The sequence below is a fragment of the Sylvia atricapilla genome, chromosome 10, assembly GCF_009819655.1.
Source record: "Sylvia atricapilla isolate bSylAtr1 chromosome 10, bSylAtr1.pri, whole genome shotgun sequence".
Lineage (NCBI taxonomy): Eukaryota > Metazoa > Chordata > Aves > Passeriformes > Sylviidae > Sylvia > Sylvia atricapilla.
Genome location: NC_089149.1, coordinates 19,201,801 through 19,221,948, shown reverse-complemented (window position 1 = coordinate 19,221,948; position 20,148 = coordinate 19,201,801). Strand labels below are relative to the sequence as shown.

The 20,148-nt window shown below is 45.1% G+C and overlaps 1 protein-coding gene across 2 annotated transcripts in view; it reads right to left on the bottom strand.

Annotated features, from left to right (window-relative positions):
* INPP5D (inositol polyphosphate-5-phosphatase D) overlaps positions 1 to 20,148 on the bottom strand; it is a 53,079-nt gene that overhangs the window by 19,279 nt on the left and 13,652 nt on the right. For both annotated transcript variants that reach the window (XM_066326219.1, XM_066326220.1), the window contains exons 3-5: positions 7,937 to 8,087; positions 5,663 to 5,834; positions 5,121 to 5,261 (exon numbers count right to left, since the gene is read on the bottom strand). In XM_066326219.1, coding sequence (XP_066182316.1) covers positions 5,121 to 5,261; positions 5,663 to 5,834; positions 7,937 to 8,087 — 464 coding nt within the window. The remainder of the gene's footprint in view (positions 1 to 5,120; positions 5,262 to 5,662; positions 5,835 to 7,936; positions 8,088 to 20,148) is intronic.

Sequence of the window (20,148 nt, the reverse complement as noted above, 5' to 3'; positions counted from 1 at the left end):
TTATTCCATCTTTGTTAGGGAAAGTGCTCCACAGCAAAAGCATGCCTGCCTGAAGATACTTGTCTAGGTGCTGAACCAAGGATGACTAATTGCCTAAATTAAACATTCATGTTTGACATTTCAATCTGAAAGACTTGCCGTGGGACACACAGGAGTACAAGGCACATGTAGGAATCTGGTTCTGCTAATTTTATTCCTCCAGTGCCAATATTCACCTCTGGATCACTTAGGGCCAGTGTCACTGCAGACAGTTCTGGCCCCAAACCCAAGAGTCCCACTGCAGCCATGGAGTCAGACCCCAGGAGGCTGCAAACAGTTGTAGGAACATTGGTTGAAGTTTAGTTTGAGAAGAGTGAAAGAATATTTACTGTGATGTGCAGGCTATCTCTTGAAAACACAGCAGCAGCTGTTTGAAGCAACTCAGGAGTGTTTTCCCGTGGGAAAACTGCCCTCTGTTCACAGTGCAACATGTGGGCTGTGTGTGAGGAGGAAGAAGAGCTCCTGTGGGCATTCAAGCCCACTAAAACCACAGGGTGGTTTTAATTACATTTGTAATTGTTTTGTTTTCTTCTCTTGACAGTATAAAAACCTTTAGTGATCTTCATTGAAGTGTCAGAAGCCTGTGTGTCCACATGCAGTTGCAGAAGGTCTGGTATCACGAGTGCTTGTAAAACTGCCTTAAAAACTCTATTTGCAAATTATCTATTGAAGGAGCGTAAACAAGAATATGCAGAACAGCAATTACGACCATATGATGGCTTCAGACAGTAGCAGATTGAATAGACTATTAGTGGTGTTTTTCACCGGAAGCTGAACAAATCCCCTTGCATGGGTAGTCCCTGCTCTCTCTGAGTCAGCTTTCCAGCTGCTGAAGGATTCCCTGGCCAAGGAAACCCTTGTATGGCAACTTCTTTAGCACAGAAAGCCTCACAAAAGTACCCATCAGCCTTACAGGTCTTGGTTTTGTTTGTATATTTCCAGTATAAGATCTGCCAGAGAGAGCAGCCTCTCCCCAGGGTGCTTGTTCCTGGTACCCCAAGGACTACCCTAATAAGGAGATGTGCCATGGCTGTCTGAGCCCCTTGGCCACTGCTAGCCCTAGAAGGTAGAAGCAGCAGTAGCAGCAGAATTAAAAGCAGCTTTCCCAGTCTCTGATGAACACTGGAGTCCAGGCCTTGCTAAATTAATCAGACACAAAGGCTGAGGGAAGAGCTCACAAACTTTGCACTCTGGTCTGCTGTGGCCCAGCTATGCTTGAGCTTCTTGGCCAGTTGTGCACCTGCCTCTGTCCATGGGCAATACCTAAACTGCCAAAGGCACAGACTGCTCACAAACACTTGGTCCAGTTCCTCTCCCAGCCCCACTGCTCACTACGAGCTCTTTCCTTCTCCTGACCAGTGAGCAGCTCCATTTCTGTCCCCGCTGCCTCGGCAGTCACCACCCACCCACAGCCCGGGGTCACAGCACAGGCCGGAGGCAGCAAAGGGCACTGGATGCTCCTTTCTCACAGTGACTGCAGCGTGCAGCATCACCCCGAGGGATGGCACAGCTGAGCTCTGTGAGGTGGGGAGAAGCCAGAACACAGATCACAAAACCCTCACGTTCACAGCAGTCTGTGTGGCTCCCCAGCAGCCGGGCCAACCCGGCCACAACGAGTCTCATAACCTTCAGCGCTGCCAGGAAATTCAGAGCTTCTGCTCCACTGCAAGAGCTCTGCTGTGCTGATTAACAACTCTAGGGTTTTTGTTTGGTTTTTTAACCTGTTCTCAAATAGTGTGAAAATAAAGGAATTGGACATTAAAAAAAGACACCAAGAAGCAGCCTAGGAATAACCTGTACTTTCATCTGGAATTCCCTGCACAGCTGAAGGAAGCTCATGGAAATAAAAACTAAATTTAGGGAATGCCATTAACAAAATTTGAGTTCAGATGTCACATAAGGGAAGTGAAAGGAATGAGATGGATTTGTCTTTACAAACAAACTGTGGGTCTGCTAATAAATAAAACTAGATACTGAGAGATAAAAGAAACAATGGGAAGAATTCCACTGATTGATGAAAGGAATGAGAGGGATTTGTCTTTACAAACAAACTGTGCGTCTGCTGATAAATAAAGGTAGATACTGAGAAAGAAACAATAAAGAAGCAATAGGAGGAATCCTAAATTCCATAGGAATTCCACTGATTGACACAAGAAAAAAGAAAAGGGGAGGGTATATTTTAAAAGCGGGTCTGTATTAAGGGATTTGGAAAGCCTGTACCTCTCAAGTACCTCAGGCAAAGGGGAAAGAGAGAGGGAAATGTGGCCAGGAAATTAGGATAAAAATGAGGCTGTGTCCTTTAACGATTTGAGAGACCCTAGGGGAATGCCCCATGGCCTCTCCCTTTATTCGAATAAGGTAACAGGACTCCTTTGTCTCCTTTCTGGACATAAACCTCTGGTGTTTGTGGATTAATTTTCCTTACTGAAGTAATCTTAAGCCCTAGACAACCTCAGAGATTAAGAGTAAAACAGTAAGATACCCAAGCATCTGATGATTAGCCAGCTGAAGGTGAGCAAGTAGTCTGGCTGGATGGTAGAGATCCATGAGACAATGAGAACAGAGAGGGAGAGGTTCCTCAGTGAGACCTAACAGGGACTGAAAGCAGCCACAGCCTGCAGTTCTGGACCGCCACAAAAAAATTGAGAAGGCAGCTCCAACAAACCAAAATAATGCAGGTATGAGGAGAAAGTGCTGGGGAAGAACTGCATGAGGACATGCATTGCCATAGCTATGTGCAGTCACCAGAAGGACAGAGGGCAGGCCCTTGTCCTTTGCTGGGTTTGTGGTGGTGCAGTGTCCTGGTCATGTTTTTTATCCCATATCCATTTTTTGGTTTGGGGTTTTTTTGTACTGTCCAGGGTGGTCGCTGCCCTCTGACACTGGGAGTACCATGATGGTGACAGCCAGCCCAAGGATGCCCTTGGGGCCAGGGGGGTTGCTTCCATCGGGTGGAGCAACTAGAAATACTGTTGCCTGGTAGTTTTTAACCTTTTTATTTTCTTTTCCTTTGGCACTGTGACTAGAGTTTACTGGCTTGCTTCTCTGCCACTTTGCTTGCTCAGGAGCCCAAAGCCAGTGCATGCTGTGCCAGGAGTTTGCCGTCCCCCCCTCAAAAGGGCCACTCTCTGTGCACGGCCCAGCTCTGGGACCAGCCATTGCCGAGGAGCTATCCACGGGAGCTATTCCCTGCCCTGCCTTGCTGCTCTCTGCAGCTCCTTCTGGGCCTTTTGCTACACTGTAACCCAGCACCAGGATACCAGAGGGCTTCTGGCACAGCCACAGAATTTTTGCAACACTTTGCTTGCGGCTCCAGGTGTGCTCCCTGCTGCCCCTCCAGCCGCCGCTCCAAGGTTCCCGCTGTGGCCATTTCACTGACCGGCCGCCCCTGGGCCTTTGCAAAGGAAGCCCCTTTTCTCTCTCCCGCCGTCACCCCCGTGCAGAGCGCCCCCTGCCGGCGCGGAGGAGTCACGGCAGCGCCCTGCCCGGCCAGGGGCCAGCAGCGCCCCTGGTGGCTGTGCCCGGAACTGCACCGACGGGGAACGCGCCCCACAGCCCGGAGACGGCCGGGACTGGCCTCTGGTGTGTTTGTTGGTGCTGCTGCTGTTCTTAGTTTGCCTTGTTTTATACATGCATACATATATATATATTCTAGTAAAGAACTGTTATTCCTTTTCCCATATCTTTGCCTGAGAGCCCCTTAATTTCGAAGTTAAATAATTTAGAGGGAAGGGGATCATATTTTCCATTCTAAGGGAGGTTCCTGCCTTCATTGGCAGACACCTGTCTTTCAAACCAAGATGTGTCCCCACACACAGCAAGCTTCTACCAGGAGCAGAACTCACCTAGCTCTGCTCTAGAATGTCACTTTGCAATGTCCAGTCACTTTGCAATGTCCAGTTACCAGAAATCCTACAGAAAATCTAAAAATGTTAAAGATGTCCTGGCATTTGAGGGAATTATAGCCTTGTTGCATCTCCTTTCTTTCATCTCTCCACATGCATTTATGAGGAATAGGGTTGTGAAACCTAGATAAGCTGAAGTAGAATAAGAAGTTGGAAATAGGAGAAGCCAAGCATCATTACAACAGCAGCACCGGAGGTGTTTTAGTAACACAAGACTCTCACTTGTGATTTCATGCGATTTGAGTTTCCATTGTTCAGGTTTATTTTTAGCTGGCCACCTGGGTCACCCCTCCCATGTGTGTAGAGAAGCAAAACACTCAGGCAGGGTGCAGAAGAGCAGCCCTTGGAACAATCTGTCGTCAGTCCTCACAGGGGCTTGTCTGTGGGCAGCTGGCTTCTAGGAGGACAGGATCAGGCCAGCAGCACAACCAGCCTCACCTCTGCCTACACCAGAGAGAAGGGTATGGCAAGCCATGGAGAGAAGTGTGGAAATATGTGCCCTCTGCTAACAGAGTGCCCCAAGAGCTCTGCACAGGTGTGGGCTGGTCCCCTTGCTTAAATCAGCAAGGGGGAAATAACATCCTTACACCAGACAAGGAGGGAGCCCTGCAAAGTTCTAGCACCCTGTCAGAATTTTTCTATTTGTGACATGGAAGGTCTACAAACAGGAAAGGTAAAATTTGTAGAGTCGAGAGTGTAGGCTTGTTTCTTTTATCATTTGAGCTGGCCTTCACCAACATCAGTGGAATCACTCCAAGTTCACAATGCATTAGTGGGAAGGAAAAACAGTGTTTAAAATCTAGTTATACACTAATTTGTGCTTGTTTCCATAAATGGCTTGTGCTTGACAATCCTGTGGGTGTCATTTATGCATTACCAAATTATGCAGTTAATCGGTTAGTGCATTTTTTGTTTTGTTTCTTTCTAAACAAAGCACAAAATATGATACTCCACTGTCTGAACCACCTACAAGGAAACTTGATTGTCAGAGCTGTCTCTTCTACACAGATTTCAGATCTTTGGACCAGAATCACAGGTCACAAGATCCAAATATACTGCTTTTGAGGGAAAGCAAATTTCCTACGCCAGAAATGAGGGTTCTGAATGCATGCACATGGGACCTTTGTTAGACTACAGTGCTACGGCATTACACTCTGAAAACCAGCTTCTGGTTACCTGAAGAGTCCTTTGCAAAGGGCTGTTAGTAATTTCTTCAGTTGAGGAAGATTGCTTGAGCCAGTCTGCACAATCTCAAAGTCACTGATGATGTGAACCCGCAGGTAATCCTGGATGAGTTTAAGGTGCTCGTCAGAGACACTGTGAAGGAAACAGACAGGTCAAAAGCCAACTCTTCTCTCTACTCCCAAATATCAAACAGCCTCCTTACTTTTCTCAAATTCTCACAATTTAGGCACATGGCTAAAAAACCAAGTTCTCTCAGATATTACTCATGCTTCATATTAGGAAACTATACCTCAGTGGAGAAAGTATATGGGTGATTTTATTAATTCAGAAATGTATTTTTTCTAGACAACAGTTGGACTGTAAAGAGCAGTCAATGCACTGTTGATCTGATTCTGTTCTTTATTTGGCAGTATAAATGAGGAGTAATTTTGTTGAATCAAACAGGTCCTCAGCTGTCCCAAACACAGAGGCACAGCGAGCACAGAACTGGGCTGAAGGCTGATTCAGCAGCCCTGTTACTTACTCTTCCTTACCTGCTTGTGTCCTGGTACTGCAGCCGCTGGAGCAGTGTCTCGGAAAGGGACAGTTTATTCACCTCTGCCACCCGCGAGTTTTCAGGGAGAGAAGAGACCTCCTTTGTGTCACTGCTCGGCACTGCCATGAGGATGTTGCGTGGGGGCAGGACAGGAGGTGTGGGTACCAGGTCTGGCAAGGAGCAAAGGAAAGTCACAATCATTCCAGCTCGAAAATTGGACCTCTTGTCCTTCACTCCAGGCAGGGCAGAGCCCACCCTGCAGGGGCAGTCTTTGCAGAAGCCATCTCTTCTGGTGGGTCTCTGGAGGGATGTCAGAACTGGAAAGCTCAGGCCTCAGCACTGGCCCAGCTGTGTTTCTAGGGATGGCAGTGGTGTGAGAACAGCTGGATGAAGTGCCAGGCTTGGACCTCACGTGCAGGCAGCACATGCCCCTGCCTCTGTTTCTGCCTGCAGTGAACTTCAACCCAGCCAGTTTTGAGTCTCCCATCTGCTCAGCAGCTGTGAAGGTCAATTAGTTAAGTTGAATACAATGCTTAGAGAACGTAGCTGTACCTCACCCATGTCATTCCCATTATCATGGAGATCTGCTACTGAGGCACAATGGATGGAGGAACATGATGGAAGGAGCACCAGAAATGCTAACGGAAAGAAGTGAACAGCTAAAATAAGCAAACAGAGAGAGAGAAAATAAATCCCATGACCCAGTGCATGGGGGCTGAATATCCTGCCTTGTCTTGTGGGCATTGAGTTAGAAGGAAAAAGGATTTTCCTGCTGTGTCATCCTGCTGCTCAGCATATCTCCCTCTCCTTGGAGAAGAGTGGGTTCATCTCCACTGATCCAAACCGTGGTTACCTTTCTTTTCATTCCAATTGCTCCAACACTTTGTTACACATGTTGTACTGTAGCTGGTTGAGTTGTGAGGTTTTGTTTGGTTATTTCCTAATGGTGGAATTTGCATTACAAAAAGACCCCCAGGACTGACACACTGCTTCTGGGCCAGTGCTGTGATTCAGAGCCATCACAGCACTGAGCCATGGGTGGTTAATCTGCAGGGTGCTCATCTTCCACCTCTGCAGTTTCACATCTAAGATGACCTGACATCTGTAGGTCCTACACGGTTCCACCGTGGTGGCACAAACTGCCTTAAGAAAACTAAATTCTAAACATGAGCAGACCAGACCCAGTGCTAATCTCTCTTCATCCTGAAGGCTCTTAGTCTTGGCTAGAACTTTATTCCCTGCAGCTTGCCTCTCTCTGTACTATTTTTGCTTTAGTTCCTTCCCTGGCCCTGGGAGCTGGAGACTCAGTACTACTGGCCAAAATCCAAGAACATCTTTCCTGAGCAGCTTTGCAAAATTTTGTTCTATTTCTTCCAGAAAAGAAAATTGCATACTTAAATCTTCCAGCTCCTGGTAGATACACAGTGGGTTCCATCAAAGGGTTACACAGACACATCAATCTGCCCTAGTTCACAGGGCCTGTCCATCTGTCCTAGGGACTGTGTCCTTCAGACAAATTTGATTGCAGTGCTCATCATTTCCCTACAGACATCAGACAGGACAGGAAGGATAGCTCTGTGGACATGACCTTCCTCTGGGAGAACTATGACAGATCCGAGGGGTGATCCAGGAAAAATCCGAGGAGTGATCTGAGACCGGTGAGTGTCAGGAACCCACAGTGACATTTGATATAAAATAATTGGGATGATGCCAATCACACCTTTTCATCATACACCTGCCTCTGTACATGGAATTAGATTGTCTGCCACTGCCAGAGCTGTTCCCTCTGCTTAGGACTGTCAAAAATGTCCCTTAGAGCAGAGCAGCTGAGGGGTTTCAGATGCCCCTCAGCAGCTGCAGGTGCATGGCGCAGCAGAGAGATGTGCTCCAAGCCCCAAGAGAGCATCTCTGTTTTGAGAGAGGCCTTACAGATGCAGGACAAGGAGAGGATGCAGAGGTTTGGGAGATGGCTGGACATAAAGGGTTGGAGTCCAGATAAGGACACCAGATTAACCACTCCACACCAGATGCAGTATACATCCACAGAGGGTCTCAGTGTATTCCCTTCAAGTGAGCTAAACTGATGCCCCAGGTGCCATACCACAGGAGACATGAGGGTTCACTGCCACAGGCCTTATCATCTCAGACCTCCCTATGCTCTGCTCTATTATATGGCACAACATGTTCTTATCTCTTGCCTGCACTGGATACCTCCATTCAAGAGGTATGAGTCAAGGGTCTGCATCATTAAGTCACATCCTGAGTTTCTTACCAGTGTCCTCCTCCAGTTCATCAGCAGCCTCCTCCTCTTCCCGTGGCACTGGATATTTGAGGTGCCATACCAGACCCATGTTCTCCTTCTTGTAATACTCTATCAGTTCCTCCAGGTTCTGAAAATACTTTACAGGGACACCCTCTGATGCCTGAAACAAAACACAGAGGCAGTTATGGCATGGGATTTCCTACCACACAAACATTGCCCCTTGCAGAAGGAAAAACAGTCATAGAGAGAGGAAAAAGCCAGGGCTGCTGCCCAGAAGAGAACCTGCCCTGCTTTTGCTGCCCATCTGACCACAGGCTCTGTGCAGAACAAACAGAAACAAATAAGCTCACATGTTCCAGCCAGAGTCAGCACAGATGCCAACCTCAAAGACTTACTGAAGCCAAATGGAAGAGCTCTCTCACTGGGTTCAGGGTGGTTGGCTTCACAGCAAAGAAAGATTTTAAAAACAAATAATTCTCCCAGATTAATTTTTCTATTCTCTCTTTTACTGAGCACAAAGCCCCATGACTGTGTTATATTTTGTGGTATCCAGGAAGAATTTTTCTGTGAAATTGCAAGGTAAACATGGCTAAATCCAGACGTTAGCATCCCTTCCAGGATTCAAAGGCTCAGAACTGAGTTCAAATGAAACAAGGTACCGCCCCACACAGAAATGCTGGGATGGAAGTTTAGAGAGTGGCAAGGACTGCAAATGCTCATGGCATGACACTGTGTGTGCCAGCTGAATTCTGTGACCAAACCTGTCTTGAGCACACCCTGGTCACTAATCTCAGCAAATGGTTACCCACAGAGGCCAGACACAGGGATAAGGTTTTTGGAGGTGTTCAGAGCCAAAGCTTCAGTGTAATTATATCCACACATTGGCACAGTGACTCTGCCAGCAGGAAGAGTTGCTATCCCAGCAGCTCTGCCCCATTGCTTCAACCAAAGACAGACACGGTCTCTCATGGCTCAGCACAGAACTTCTGACCAAGGGAAAGGACCCTGCATCACCTCCCAAACTGCGCTGAAGTGCCATTCAAACCCAAGGCTACAGCAATGCACAGCCAAAGCTCTGATCCCTCTCCTTGGGGCAGCCTCTTCCTGGCAGTGTGCTCCTTCTGGACAAAAGGCTTTCCCACAGAAGCCAACTCAAGAAGGCCCTGTCTATACCTGCCATAAAAGATCAAGAAGTGGGGGAAGAATGATGGAGAGCAGTTGTTTTCCAACTCCACAAGGCTGCTGTTCTTAATTTAAAAGAACAACACCGGGAAATATTCACAACTGGGCAATCTGAAGGAAGACCTGATCACCCAATGGCAGGCTTGACTGGCACTGTTTTGCATGCATAAAACTAGATTTTGTATAGGAAACATGGCTAATTAGTAAGGAATTAAAGCTGTGCCTCCATTTTGACATAACTTGTTACACAGATATTCTGCCTCTGACTAACAGGCAGGGTATTTAAATTTACTTTGGGATTGCAATAATTGCCTATAAAAAGTAACACACACAAAGTTTCAATACATATTTGAACAAGCTTATTTACTTGCCATTCATCTTTGCTCAGTTTCTTATTCTCGGTGATTTTTTTTTGTTTGAAAGGCAAATGTAGAAAATCCAAGAAATTAAACAGGCAAGATGTGAGCGAAAACCACAGCAGAACACAGGAAAGTGACTTCAGTGAGTCCTAGCAGCAACAAAATTTCTTTTCAACTTTTCCTAAATAATAAAATCTCAGGCCAGAAATTAGGACAGTCCTTTCAACAGTGAACTGCAGTTGAAGTCATCGGTGCCCTCAGGCCTGCCATTAAAAATATCTTTCATTTTTAGCTACTCCTTCGTGTCTTTAAAGGCTCAGCAAGGCACAATTTCACAACAAACATGGGTATGTTTCTAGAGCTCTGCCTGTACAGCCTCCTTTTCTGTCTTCCACATAACTTCTCCTGTGTTTAACAAGATTTATTATTCTCATACACTTGGAAATGTCATATTCAGCAGGAAGGCAATGCTTGGGCAAACACTGGATTATATTTTTGTGAGGCCAGAGATGTTGAAACAAATCATTGGTTAAAACTTCTTATTATTTTACCCAGTGTAGGCCAAATCCTGGTCTGCTAGAGCAGCAAAGACTCTGAACATTCAGAATGACTTTTCATTTACACCAATTAATGCAAATAGTGTCTGGGTCCTCAGAGAGCAGACTCTTCTGCTTCTTGGTGCCAAGTGTGAAGGTTGGGAATCAGGGAAAACCATGAAGGGAAAAACAGCTCTAATCCATCATATGAAAGGATCCTGAAGTCACAGTGCTGCACTGGAACAGACCAGGAACAGTTCAGTCTTCTATGTTTCTCTGTTCATCTTCCATACAGTACCTTCTTCTGCTCTGAAATGCCCATTTTTGTGATTATTCATTGACGAGCACTCCCCCATCAGCCCAGAGGGCACTGTTAGCAGCTCTGGTGGAGGGATGGCAGCACACTCAGCCTCTGTGCCCTGCCCATGGCAGTGTTACTCACATGTCACCCTCTGATAACCTGCAGCCCCCATAGATGGGCTGGAGCTCATGAGGTACAAGGCTTGGGGTGGCTTGCTTTGCCCTAAGCTACCCCAAAGGACACCTGGGAAAAGGCATCAGCCCCCTCAGAGCACACACAGAGACCCTAAAAAATACCAAGGACAAACAGGGTCAGGGTTTGCCATGTGCATCCCTGCAGGAGAAAAGCTTTGCTGTAGGTGCTCTTTCACCTCTTGAATTACTGCAGCCTACTCCACTCTTCCTCTTTCCAAACTCCTCCTTCACTTTCCTTTGCAATTTCACCACCTGTCTGCTTCCCTGGGTCCCCCCTGACTGTGCCTGAAGGCCCCTATCCTGTCCCTGCACAGCATCCCTGCCACCCTCAGTGCACCAACACTGTCTTAGCCTTGTTATGCTCCTCAGCTCTTGCTCTCCATGGGTGCCTGCAGGAACACAGACTGCCGTGAACAGTTCTTTTAAGGCCAAACAGAGTCTTGATAGAAGTGGTAGGAAAGACTGAATTAGCACTTTTTTGCTGCCAAGGATAGGTCAGTCTCTGAAACTGTTCTGGTCTCTGTGGTAAGCAGAAGGAGCGTTTTGCAACAGGCCTCCTTCCTCTAACTCGCTGCACAGTCTGAAGTTGTGTTCCAGCTCAAATTCCCCAGCATGGCCATCAGCCCTAGCTCTCGTGCAGCCTGCCTGGGTGCACACATGAGCAGAGAGGCTCTGTTGTTATGTACCCTTCTACTCTGTTAACCTGGCCCACTGCGCCCAGCCACCTTTCTTGATAAAGCCCCCCTTCTCCTCCCTCAAGGATAACTGGAATTTGTGGCCACGCCAAGGAGCTGGGCTTTGCATGCATCTAAATCCAGATGCTCATTCCCAAAGAGAAGCTGCCTCCATCCCAGCAGTGCCAGCTCCTCTGACAGCCCACCAAGTCCAGTCAGGAGAAAAACGACCAACTGCCCATGGCACACAGTAAAATAAAGAACAGCATTTCATATTTTAAGGCAGAATTCAGCAAAGAACGGAACATGTGGCCTGAGCAGCTGCACAGAGAAAGTGAGAGCTGAAATAAGAAAATGGGGAACTGGCAGAGTCGGAGCTCTGACAAGCCATGGCCAAGCACAGAGGGAAGGATGGGCAGCCTCAAACCTGCTCAGCACACACTCATGGTGGGGGAGCTTGAGAGTCCCTCCCCACACCAAAAGGCAGTGGCACCACCTTGCTACACATCAGCTCAGCTGTCATGAAAGCCTGAAAGCAAAACCACCAGATTATTCTCACTCATTTTCTTTTGTATTATAATTGTTATTATTTGCAAAGACCTCAACAGAGGAAGCGTGTGGGAAGGGCTGCACCCTTCCAACACACAGCCATGCCCAGCAGCCTTCTCTGCCTTTTGCCTGCACTATGAAACAAGCTCTTCCCTGTTCAAACACCCCACAAACATCCCCACTCTCCACAAGAGAGCAGGGCACCCTGCTTTGCACTGCTTTCCTCTGCACAGAGGCACAGCAAACACTGTACATGGTTTGAAATCGGAGAGAGAACAGTAAAAACAACATTTTGTTGCACTTGCTTCTCCCCTTGGGGAGGGGATGAGAACAAAGCCTGCATGACAGACAACAGTCATGTTGTTGGGGACACAAGTGCAAGGTACTCAGATACTGCCTGTGCTGCATGAGCCCCTCCAAATCCAACAGCTCATCATTTTGCTTCCAGCTACAGAACAATGGGACCATGGCCAAGGCTGTGGTGTGTTTCCAGCCAGAACTGCCCGGGGCTGCAGGGATGATGCCTGAGCAGCATCAGTTGAACGGAAAGTCTGGTTCAGTAATGTTGCTGTGAGTGCACAGGTTGCCAGATGACCTTCCTGAGGGTTGGTCTCTGCCAGTGAGTGAGGAAAGCAGCCCAAATCTGGGACATCTGCTAGGACATCTGCTTTCTTCCCACTTTAACTTCTGGCAGAGGTTTATAGGTGGGGAAGGAAAAGAGGTGGTGGATAATGAAGAACTGGTATTGAGTCAGGTTGATTGCAAACATCACCAAAAACTGGATTGATGGTAAACTATTAGTAAACATCCTCTTGACAACTGCACTGGATAACAGGAGTGAGGCAAAATGCAGCCTCGACTTTACACAAGCTTGTTCTGGATTTTGAGACAGGAATCGGAGGCAGAAAAGGGCACAGTGAACAAATCAGAGCAGGACAGGGCAGCACACAGCAAGCTGGAGCCACCCCAGCAGAGACAACAATGAAATCCACTTCCCGCCCCCCTGCCTGCATTTAGTCAGTAACTGTTTCCTCAGGATTATCACAGGATAGATCTTGTTTTAATTGCACAGTGAATTGTTTCAAGTCATTATAAACTTGGCAAGTGGATGGCAAGTGTCATCTCCATAGCAACACACCACATCCCCAGAAACGTGCTCACATGGCTCATGGGACGCCAGAGAGGTGAGGAGGGCGGGCTCTCCTTCCATGGGGATTCTTGCATCATCCCTGCTGGTACCTTGGCTTTGTGCTGATGGCAGCCACAACATATGGAAAGGAAACACCTAGTGAACATATGCAATTTAGGGAACAGCCCATGAAACAGCAGAGTTGTACACAGGAATCTGGAGAACACTGAATCAGAGACTGAGCAGCAATTTTACAGCGGGAAGCTACATCCAAAGCAGAAGTCTCTCCAAGATCTATTAATGAGTGTTGTACAAGATGCAAAAAGAAATTCTGCTGCATTTAGTTCCATAAGTCTTTAGCTGGACTGCTGTGGCCAGCTTGGGACACTAATTCTTATGGAACATATAAAGCAGCATAGAAAGTCTCAAGGAAAACTTCCAAGGAAGATTGAAGAGTTGGAAAATGGGTTTCACGCAGAAAGCTCAGATAAGAAAGGGACTTCTATGGTCTGGCAAAAGGACAGCCTCGAGATGTCACAGCAGCAGTTTTAAATTTTCTTCTAAAGAAGATGGCAATCAGAAGACGGCAAGGCCCTGACGGACAGCAGTGGCAAGCGCCCAGGCACTCCTCGCAGCCAGCTGGCATGTGTCTGATCCTGTCTCAGCCCAAAACCAGGACAACACTGGGCTCAGACCAGCCACTCTGAACTCTGTGACTATGGGGAAGCCCTCTGCAAATCTCCCAGTTTCCTTTAACCAGATCCAGAACCCTTGAAGAGCATGGGCAAAGCTGAATGTGACCATGCTTTTCACCACCAGCCGTGCCATTTCAACTGCATCCCAAACCACAACTTTCAGACCTTTCACTTCTGACTCCAGCACTTTCAGCTGTGAACCTTCTTTCCCACAGGATGTCTTGGTGTCTCCTGTCCCCCAAAGCCTGCCCCAAATTCTGCATGTCCTTCCAGTTTTCAATTTCTTCCAGTCTTCTGTATGCTCACAGTACAATGGCTGAGCACAACTAGCTACAACTTGCTCTTATTTTCTTGATGAACTGGCTTCTAAGCTGTTCATTTCATGAGAAGAGGTACAACTAACACCTTTAATCACTAGACTTCGGTTAAATCTTGCGAGCCCCTTTCCAAATTCAACCACTTGAACTTTTTAACGGGTTTTTGTATGGTTATGATAATCTGGTCTTCTTTTGTATCTTGTGTATCCAAGTAAAGCCATCTGGCCGAGAGAACTCCTTGCCAAAGGCACCCCAAACGGGTTTAGTGAGGAGTGGCTCTGAACATGACTTTAGGAGAAGTTGCAAGTGGAGTATAAAGACATGAAGTAAAGAGATATCAAGCCTATGCTAAACTAGGAGAGGAACTGGTTAACTTGGGGTTCATTACAACAATTGTATAAATAGATGGCACAGGAAGTCTGGGGCCCTCAGAAGGAAGAGGAAGTGTTTTCCTTTCCTGAGCCAAGGCACAAGGAGGAACTAGGAAACTGATCATCTGGTTATATTGCTTCAGGCCAATCTTTTCTAAATAGAGTACCTTAAAACAGGTATTTAAATACATATATAGGCATTTCAGTAACAGGCAGTAAGTTTACGAAGTTACAAAATTCTTGAAAATACCCACCAGTTTAAATGGAAATGGTAAATCAGGTCAATTCTGCTGTGATGAGAAAGGCTGGCAGGAACTCTTCTCTTCTTTTAGATTTGAAAAAAATATTATGTTTTGAGATTTGGGAAAAAAGTTATCTTCAAGATTGTCTGTTAGCTAGGAAGTCTAGGTGGCATTTTTAAATTGACGTTTGGCTCTCATGTAGACAAGATTTTTGTATTTCATTAAAGAAGTGAACCTAAGACCTAAGAAATGCCTGGTAAATTATTTTTAAAGCATTTTTTAGCAATCTGGCTGTGTTTCAATTTCATTTTGTTAGCAAGCCTGCCTTATTTTTAGATCAAATCTTGTGCTAAGAAGTTTCAGGAGCATTTCACAAAAATGGGATCATAGACAGGAATCACAGCTGGGAGAAACAGCTACTTTCCAAAATATAAGCCACCCAGAAATGTACTCTAATTTGAATGCAACACCTGGGGCTTGGAAGAAATGGAGCTACCTAGGAGCACAGAGGGAGAGAAGCAAGTGTGTAGCTGAGGAAAAGAGGGCTTCTGTGACCTGGAGGGTCAATAAAGAAATGAACTTTAATAAGAGGTGGAAACTTGTGGGCTGGTGAGAGAATTCTGTTGCTGGATAAAGCTCAGCAAGAGGGTCTCTGCCACGGAACTAAAAGTGAGAGAAGAGGTAGGGGGAGGAATCCAGGCAACATGGGTAGAGGATCCTGGTGGGTGGCTAGAGCAGCACTTCCTCACTTGGAAAAAGATCATACAAATTTTGGGGTGAATAGCACAGTGTAAGTGCAGTTATAAGTCATACACCTTGAACAATGTTGGAGGGAATGCAAGGTGAACAGTCCCTGTCTCCTCCATGGTGAGAGATGATGGAGGTTTTTTGTCTCATTCCACATTTGGTTTGGTCCTGATATTCAAGTCTGTTAATACATGTCATTTCTGCTACAGTGACCTTTTAAGACTTCGGGTGAAAATCATGGACTTCGTAGAGTTTAAGGAGAAAGGGATTCAGAATTTCTGAAAGAGATGATTCATGGAAGAAAACAAGGAATTACAATTTAATAACAACTAAGTACATATTGCTTGTAGCTTGTGATCCTGGCTGAAAATCAGACATCCAAAAAAATTTTGAGTTAAAAAGGGAAAAAAAGAAAATTCCTGTATTGTCAATCCTATAAAATTCCCTCTATTCCTCCAGTGCAACAGAAGGATACAAGTACATACTACCACAAGCTCCATTTCTTTAAGCGTGATACTGACTTTAAGAGACTCTGTATATTTATTACTCACACTGCATCACAATTCCATTCTTATTAAACATTATAAAAAATGGGAATGCTGAAGGTTTCCAATTTTGGGAAAGGCTGTATCACCTTTTCCTATGTGCAGTGTCACGGAAAGGACTTGAGAAGCACAGTGCATTCTTCATTTCAAATGCAGAACGTATTCAGTGTGTGTGGAATGTGAACCCAGTTGCAGTTAATTCTAAAAAAGATCCTGACTCTCATATGTGCCGTTGTTGACCTCTTCTGGGAATGTAAGAGTTTTCCTCTCTGTGATCCCACCCAGGCTTTGTTCTGGCAGCCCAAAGACTAGTCACGTTCACAGGTAGGCAGTGCTCCCATGGCAGAATTGGGACATTTGCAGATTAGGAGAGTCTGATGGAGGAAAGGAATATTGAAAGGAGTTCTCAGTAGAGTTTTTTACTGCCAGAATTTTATCTCAAGTTCCTTGCTAAAATTCTAGATCCTAAAGAAAAATGTATTAGAAGTTCTGGAAGGTAAAGAAGTGGAAGTCTTTTGAACTGGCACTCTCCACACATGATAAAAATGTAGATCATAAAAACAATGTACTCAGATCCTACTCAAAGATCCCATTCCACTCTGCTCCAGCACCTCGGTACTTTTTATGGTTCACATAAAAAATATGTTAATTGCCAAATATCCAACTAATATAGTTAGATACAAGCCAGGAAGAGCACCAAAAAAAATTCTAGAAAGCACCAAGACCATGTACTTGGGATAGTTCTTTACATTCTTCCCACTAAATAAACCATTCAAACTCCAGCCTTCAAAAAAGATTTTGCCAATACAGCACACAATGATTCAGCTTGTAGCACCAAGAGAAACCTGCTGAGCAAACAAGCCTTTCAGCATTTCTCTGTGTTATAATAAATAAGATTTACATCAACAAAAAGCATACAACAGTACAGTTCCATGACGGAACATGAAGGACTAGTATTAAATTTAGCTACAGGGTGCAAGTCAGATGAGTTGATGATGAATGAGCAAGGACTGCAGATCCATGAGGATCTGATGCATTTTTTTTAGCGCTTCTGTAGTGTGTAGGTGGAATTTAAGTAAAAGTTTCGGCGCATGCTACTTCTAAGAACTTTTGTGATTTTATCACAAGCCTTGTGCTTCTTGGTTTTCTACTGAAGAGCTTCAATACTTGAAGCCAAATGAGAATTTCCATTTTTCATTTATTCATAAAGTATCTAGCTCAAGTGCTTACCAAGGTAAGTTTGAAAACATGGGGCCCCAAGAGCTATCAAGGTACCCAAGGCAGCAAATGTGTCACACTCATGGTTTCTGAAGGCACTTAGTGGAGGTCATAGTGATTCTGTCAGTGCTCTCAGCTGACTTTAGCTGGGCTGGGAGAACTATTGCAGGTTACTTGCTTCTCGTGGAAGTTCCCAAGCTCCCTTCAGCTTTTCCCTCTGTAGAAGGCAATAAATAGGTACCCAGGCAAACGTGTGATGTTTGATGTTCTAGGAGAAGGAACTTTTCCATGAAGCAGGTGAAGACATGCCCACAATGGCTCTGTCTGCACAGCTGGGCAGGATCCCTCAGCCCACATCAGTCTTACACTGAGTTCCTGGGCATCTTCTCCAACCTGTGCAGCAGACAGTGGAGGATCCATAATCAGCTCTCTGCTTTTCCCTATTGTCCTCTTGGCTGAATGAATCCCAGTTTCAGCTGTCACCAAGCACTAAATATGCATTAATTACAGGAACTATCTAGTGGGAAAGGAAAAATGTAAGATTAAAGAGGTAGTACTTATTGAAGATATGCTGCTGAAGCAAAGTAATGCAGGCAGAAGGCACATGGGAAACAGCTGCGTGCACCACATTGAACTGCATGATTTTCTGGATTGCATAATTCAAACCCCTAAGCAATGCACAGTAAGGGTAGGCGCCTTAGTTACAATTTCCTGTCTCCAGTCTGCAGAATTTCTCAGGCTTTAGCTGCAGCAACTGATTACTATGTTTGTGACACTAAGGATGGCCACTTTTCCTTTCTTTCAAGGGGCTGTCTCTTATTTCAGTTACTGCAAACCTGTACTCAAACAGTTGGAAGCCCTGAGACACAGCTGCTGACTGAACAGATACAGAACTCAGCCTGAAGGAGCACCATCATTTAGCAAAACTAACCACAAATCTAAAACCAGAAAGAAAACGCCCTTCAAACCCTTTCCTTTTATGTTCTCCCCTGAACAGCACTTCTGTAATAAAAATAGGGATGTTACACATTTTTTCTAAAACTTTGGCCCCCAGAATTCGACTCACGGTTTCTGAGTTTGCATGCACAGGAATGTACAGTGATGACAGGCTACCCAGTGCCTGTGTGGGCAACTAGTGCCTGCCTGTGGCTCCTGCCACTTGATACTAAGGCTGTTACACAGCACAGGTCACTACAGCACCATCAAGTTTTGGAGAATAAGGCTTAATGCAGAGTTACTCGGAAATTTTAACTCAGGCTTACCAGTCTGCTAACAGAGAACAGCCCCAGCCCACAGGGAGCTTCACCATCCTTTGTTCATGGGGTTTGCTGCATGTTGGCTTTTAAAATACTGCAGAGGGACAGCTTCAGAACCCTGGGACGAAACAGACCTCGACCAGTTTAGACTTTCAGAGGAGAACCAAGATGAAAACTCTCACAGAAGTACAAGCTGAAGATATAAGAAGTCAGACAGCTGGGCAAAGGTCTGGGAACAACCAAAAGCTGCATTGTGACTTCATTCTTTCAGAGGGACTGAAACAACTGGGTCTGAGCTACCTTTGCTAAAGTCTGTTTCATTTCCCTAAACGATTTTGTCATTTGAAATCAAGCCTTGCATGCATTTATGCAGCAATCTGAAAACTCAAGGATGCTAAATTCCATTTAAAAGCTGTAATAATTTCAACGACCAAAAGGTAAATTTGAAGAGCATTTGTGAAGCAGACTCTGTTTACCTAAAACAAGTGCAACCACAACAATCCTTTCAGTTGATATTCAAAGGTGATTCTGTCTTTCTATTTCCTTTATGTCAGCAGTATGTTGCAGCCCATGTAGGTTGTATTGGTCACATTCCCCACGGGTGCAGTGCAGATTGACTGAATGAATCTAACTGGAGCCTACATGTAACTTGTGATGTGCTGGAAGAGTTCCATGTCTGCATGGAGAAGGATGCAGCCTGCAATGATCCAGCTCATCAGCAACTTAAGGTAGATCTCTGAAGAAGGGCATCACTTTGTCAGTATGGAGTGTGGAAACAATTTTTTAGTGACAGCAGTACTTGCCATAAGACTCGTAAACAAATCTAATACCAATATTTTCCAAAACTCGTTCCTATCTTAAATGATCAGGACAAAAAGCTTCCTACAGCACCAACAATATAATAATTTCTTTTTCTTTGAGAGAACAACTCAAGACTTGCCTGTAAATGAGCACTTCCCTCTCTGGCCCATAATCTCTCAAAGCACAGAAGCAATAGAACACAGAGTTTCATTACCACACAGCTGAGAGAGAAATAATCTATTGTCTTCCTGAATACCTGAGATTGAGTTATGAAGCTTCATCAGAAATCTTCGGAATTTCTGGGCTCATCTCAGGGTTTGTAACTTACCTGTTTGTAACTCGATTGTTTGCACACCCGAGCTCTTGTAACAGCAGGGGGAAGATCCAGCAGGGTAGGAAAAGGGTAGGAAAGAGCTGCTGGATATGTGATTTTGGGTGGTCAAAGCCTTTCCAAAGGATAGCAGGTGAAACAAACTGTAATTGTTCAACTGCTTACTGTATAACAGCCCTAATCCTTATCTTCTGAGTCTGGAAGGATTTTGCAGCTCCTGGAAGCTGTTTTGTACCTTCAGTGAGGATTGGCTATTTGCAATTTTCATTCAAGCGTGATGAACGCTTTATGACATAACACAATTATTGGAGGGCAAACAGCAAAAGAAATTGATGACATTCATTTGCATTGAACTCGTAAGAGGGAGATTTTGTCTGATAGCACATACAGATAAAAGGAAAAGGGATTTCACTTCATGGCATGCATTAGCTTCCAAATACCCGATTACACTTTTTCAATGTTGAAAAACAAAATAATATCACTTTAACTTGATTTAAACCATATTCTTTGAATTTTTTTTTTAATATTTCAGGAAACTGGAAACATTCTGGAAGGGCTCGAACTAAACAAAAGCTGGATATGGTTTGTTTGTATGAAGAATTTTGTATACTAAGAGATTCAGTAGCAGGAATGTGCATGTTTCAGGAAATACCTAGTTCTCTTATTAAATGCTGCTTCTTGCAGCTTTCCTAAATCTGTGTAGTGCATTATGTTCATTCCTACCTCACATGTAAGAATGGAAAAAACATTTTCCTTGTATAAACAGATTTGGAT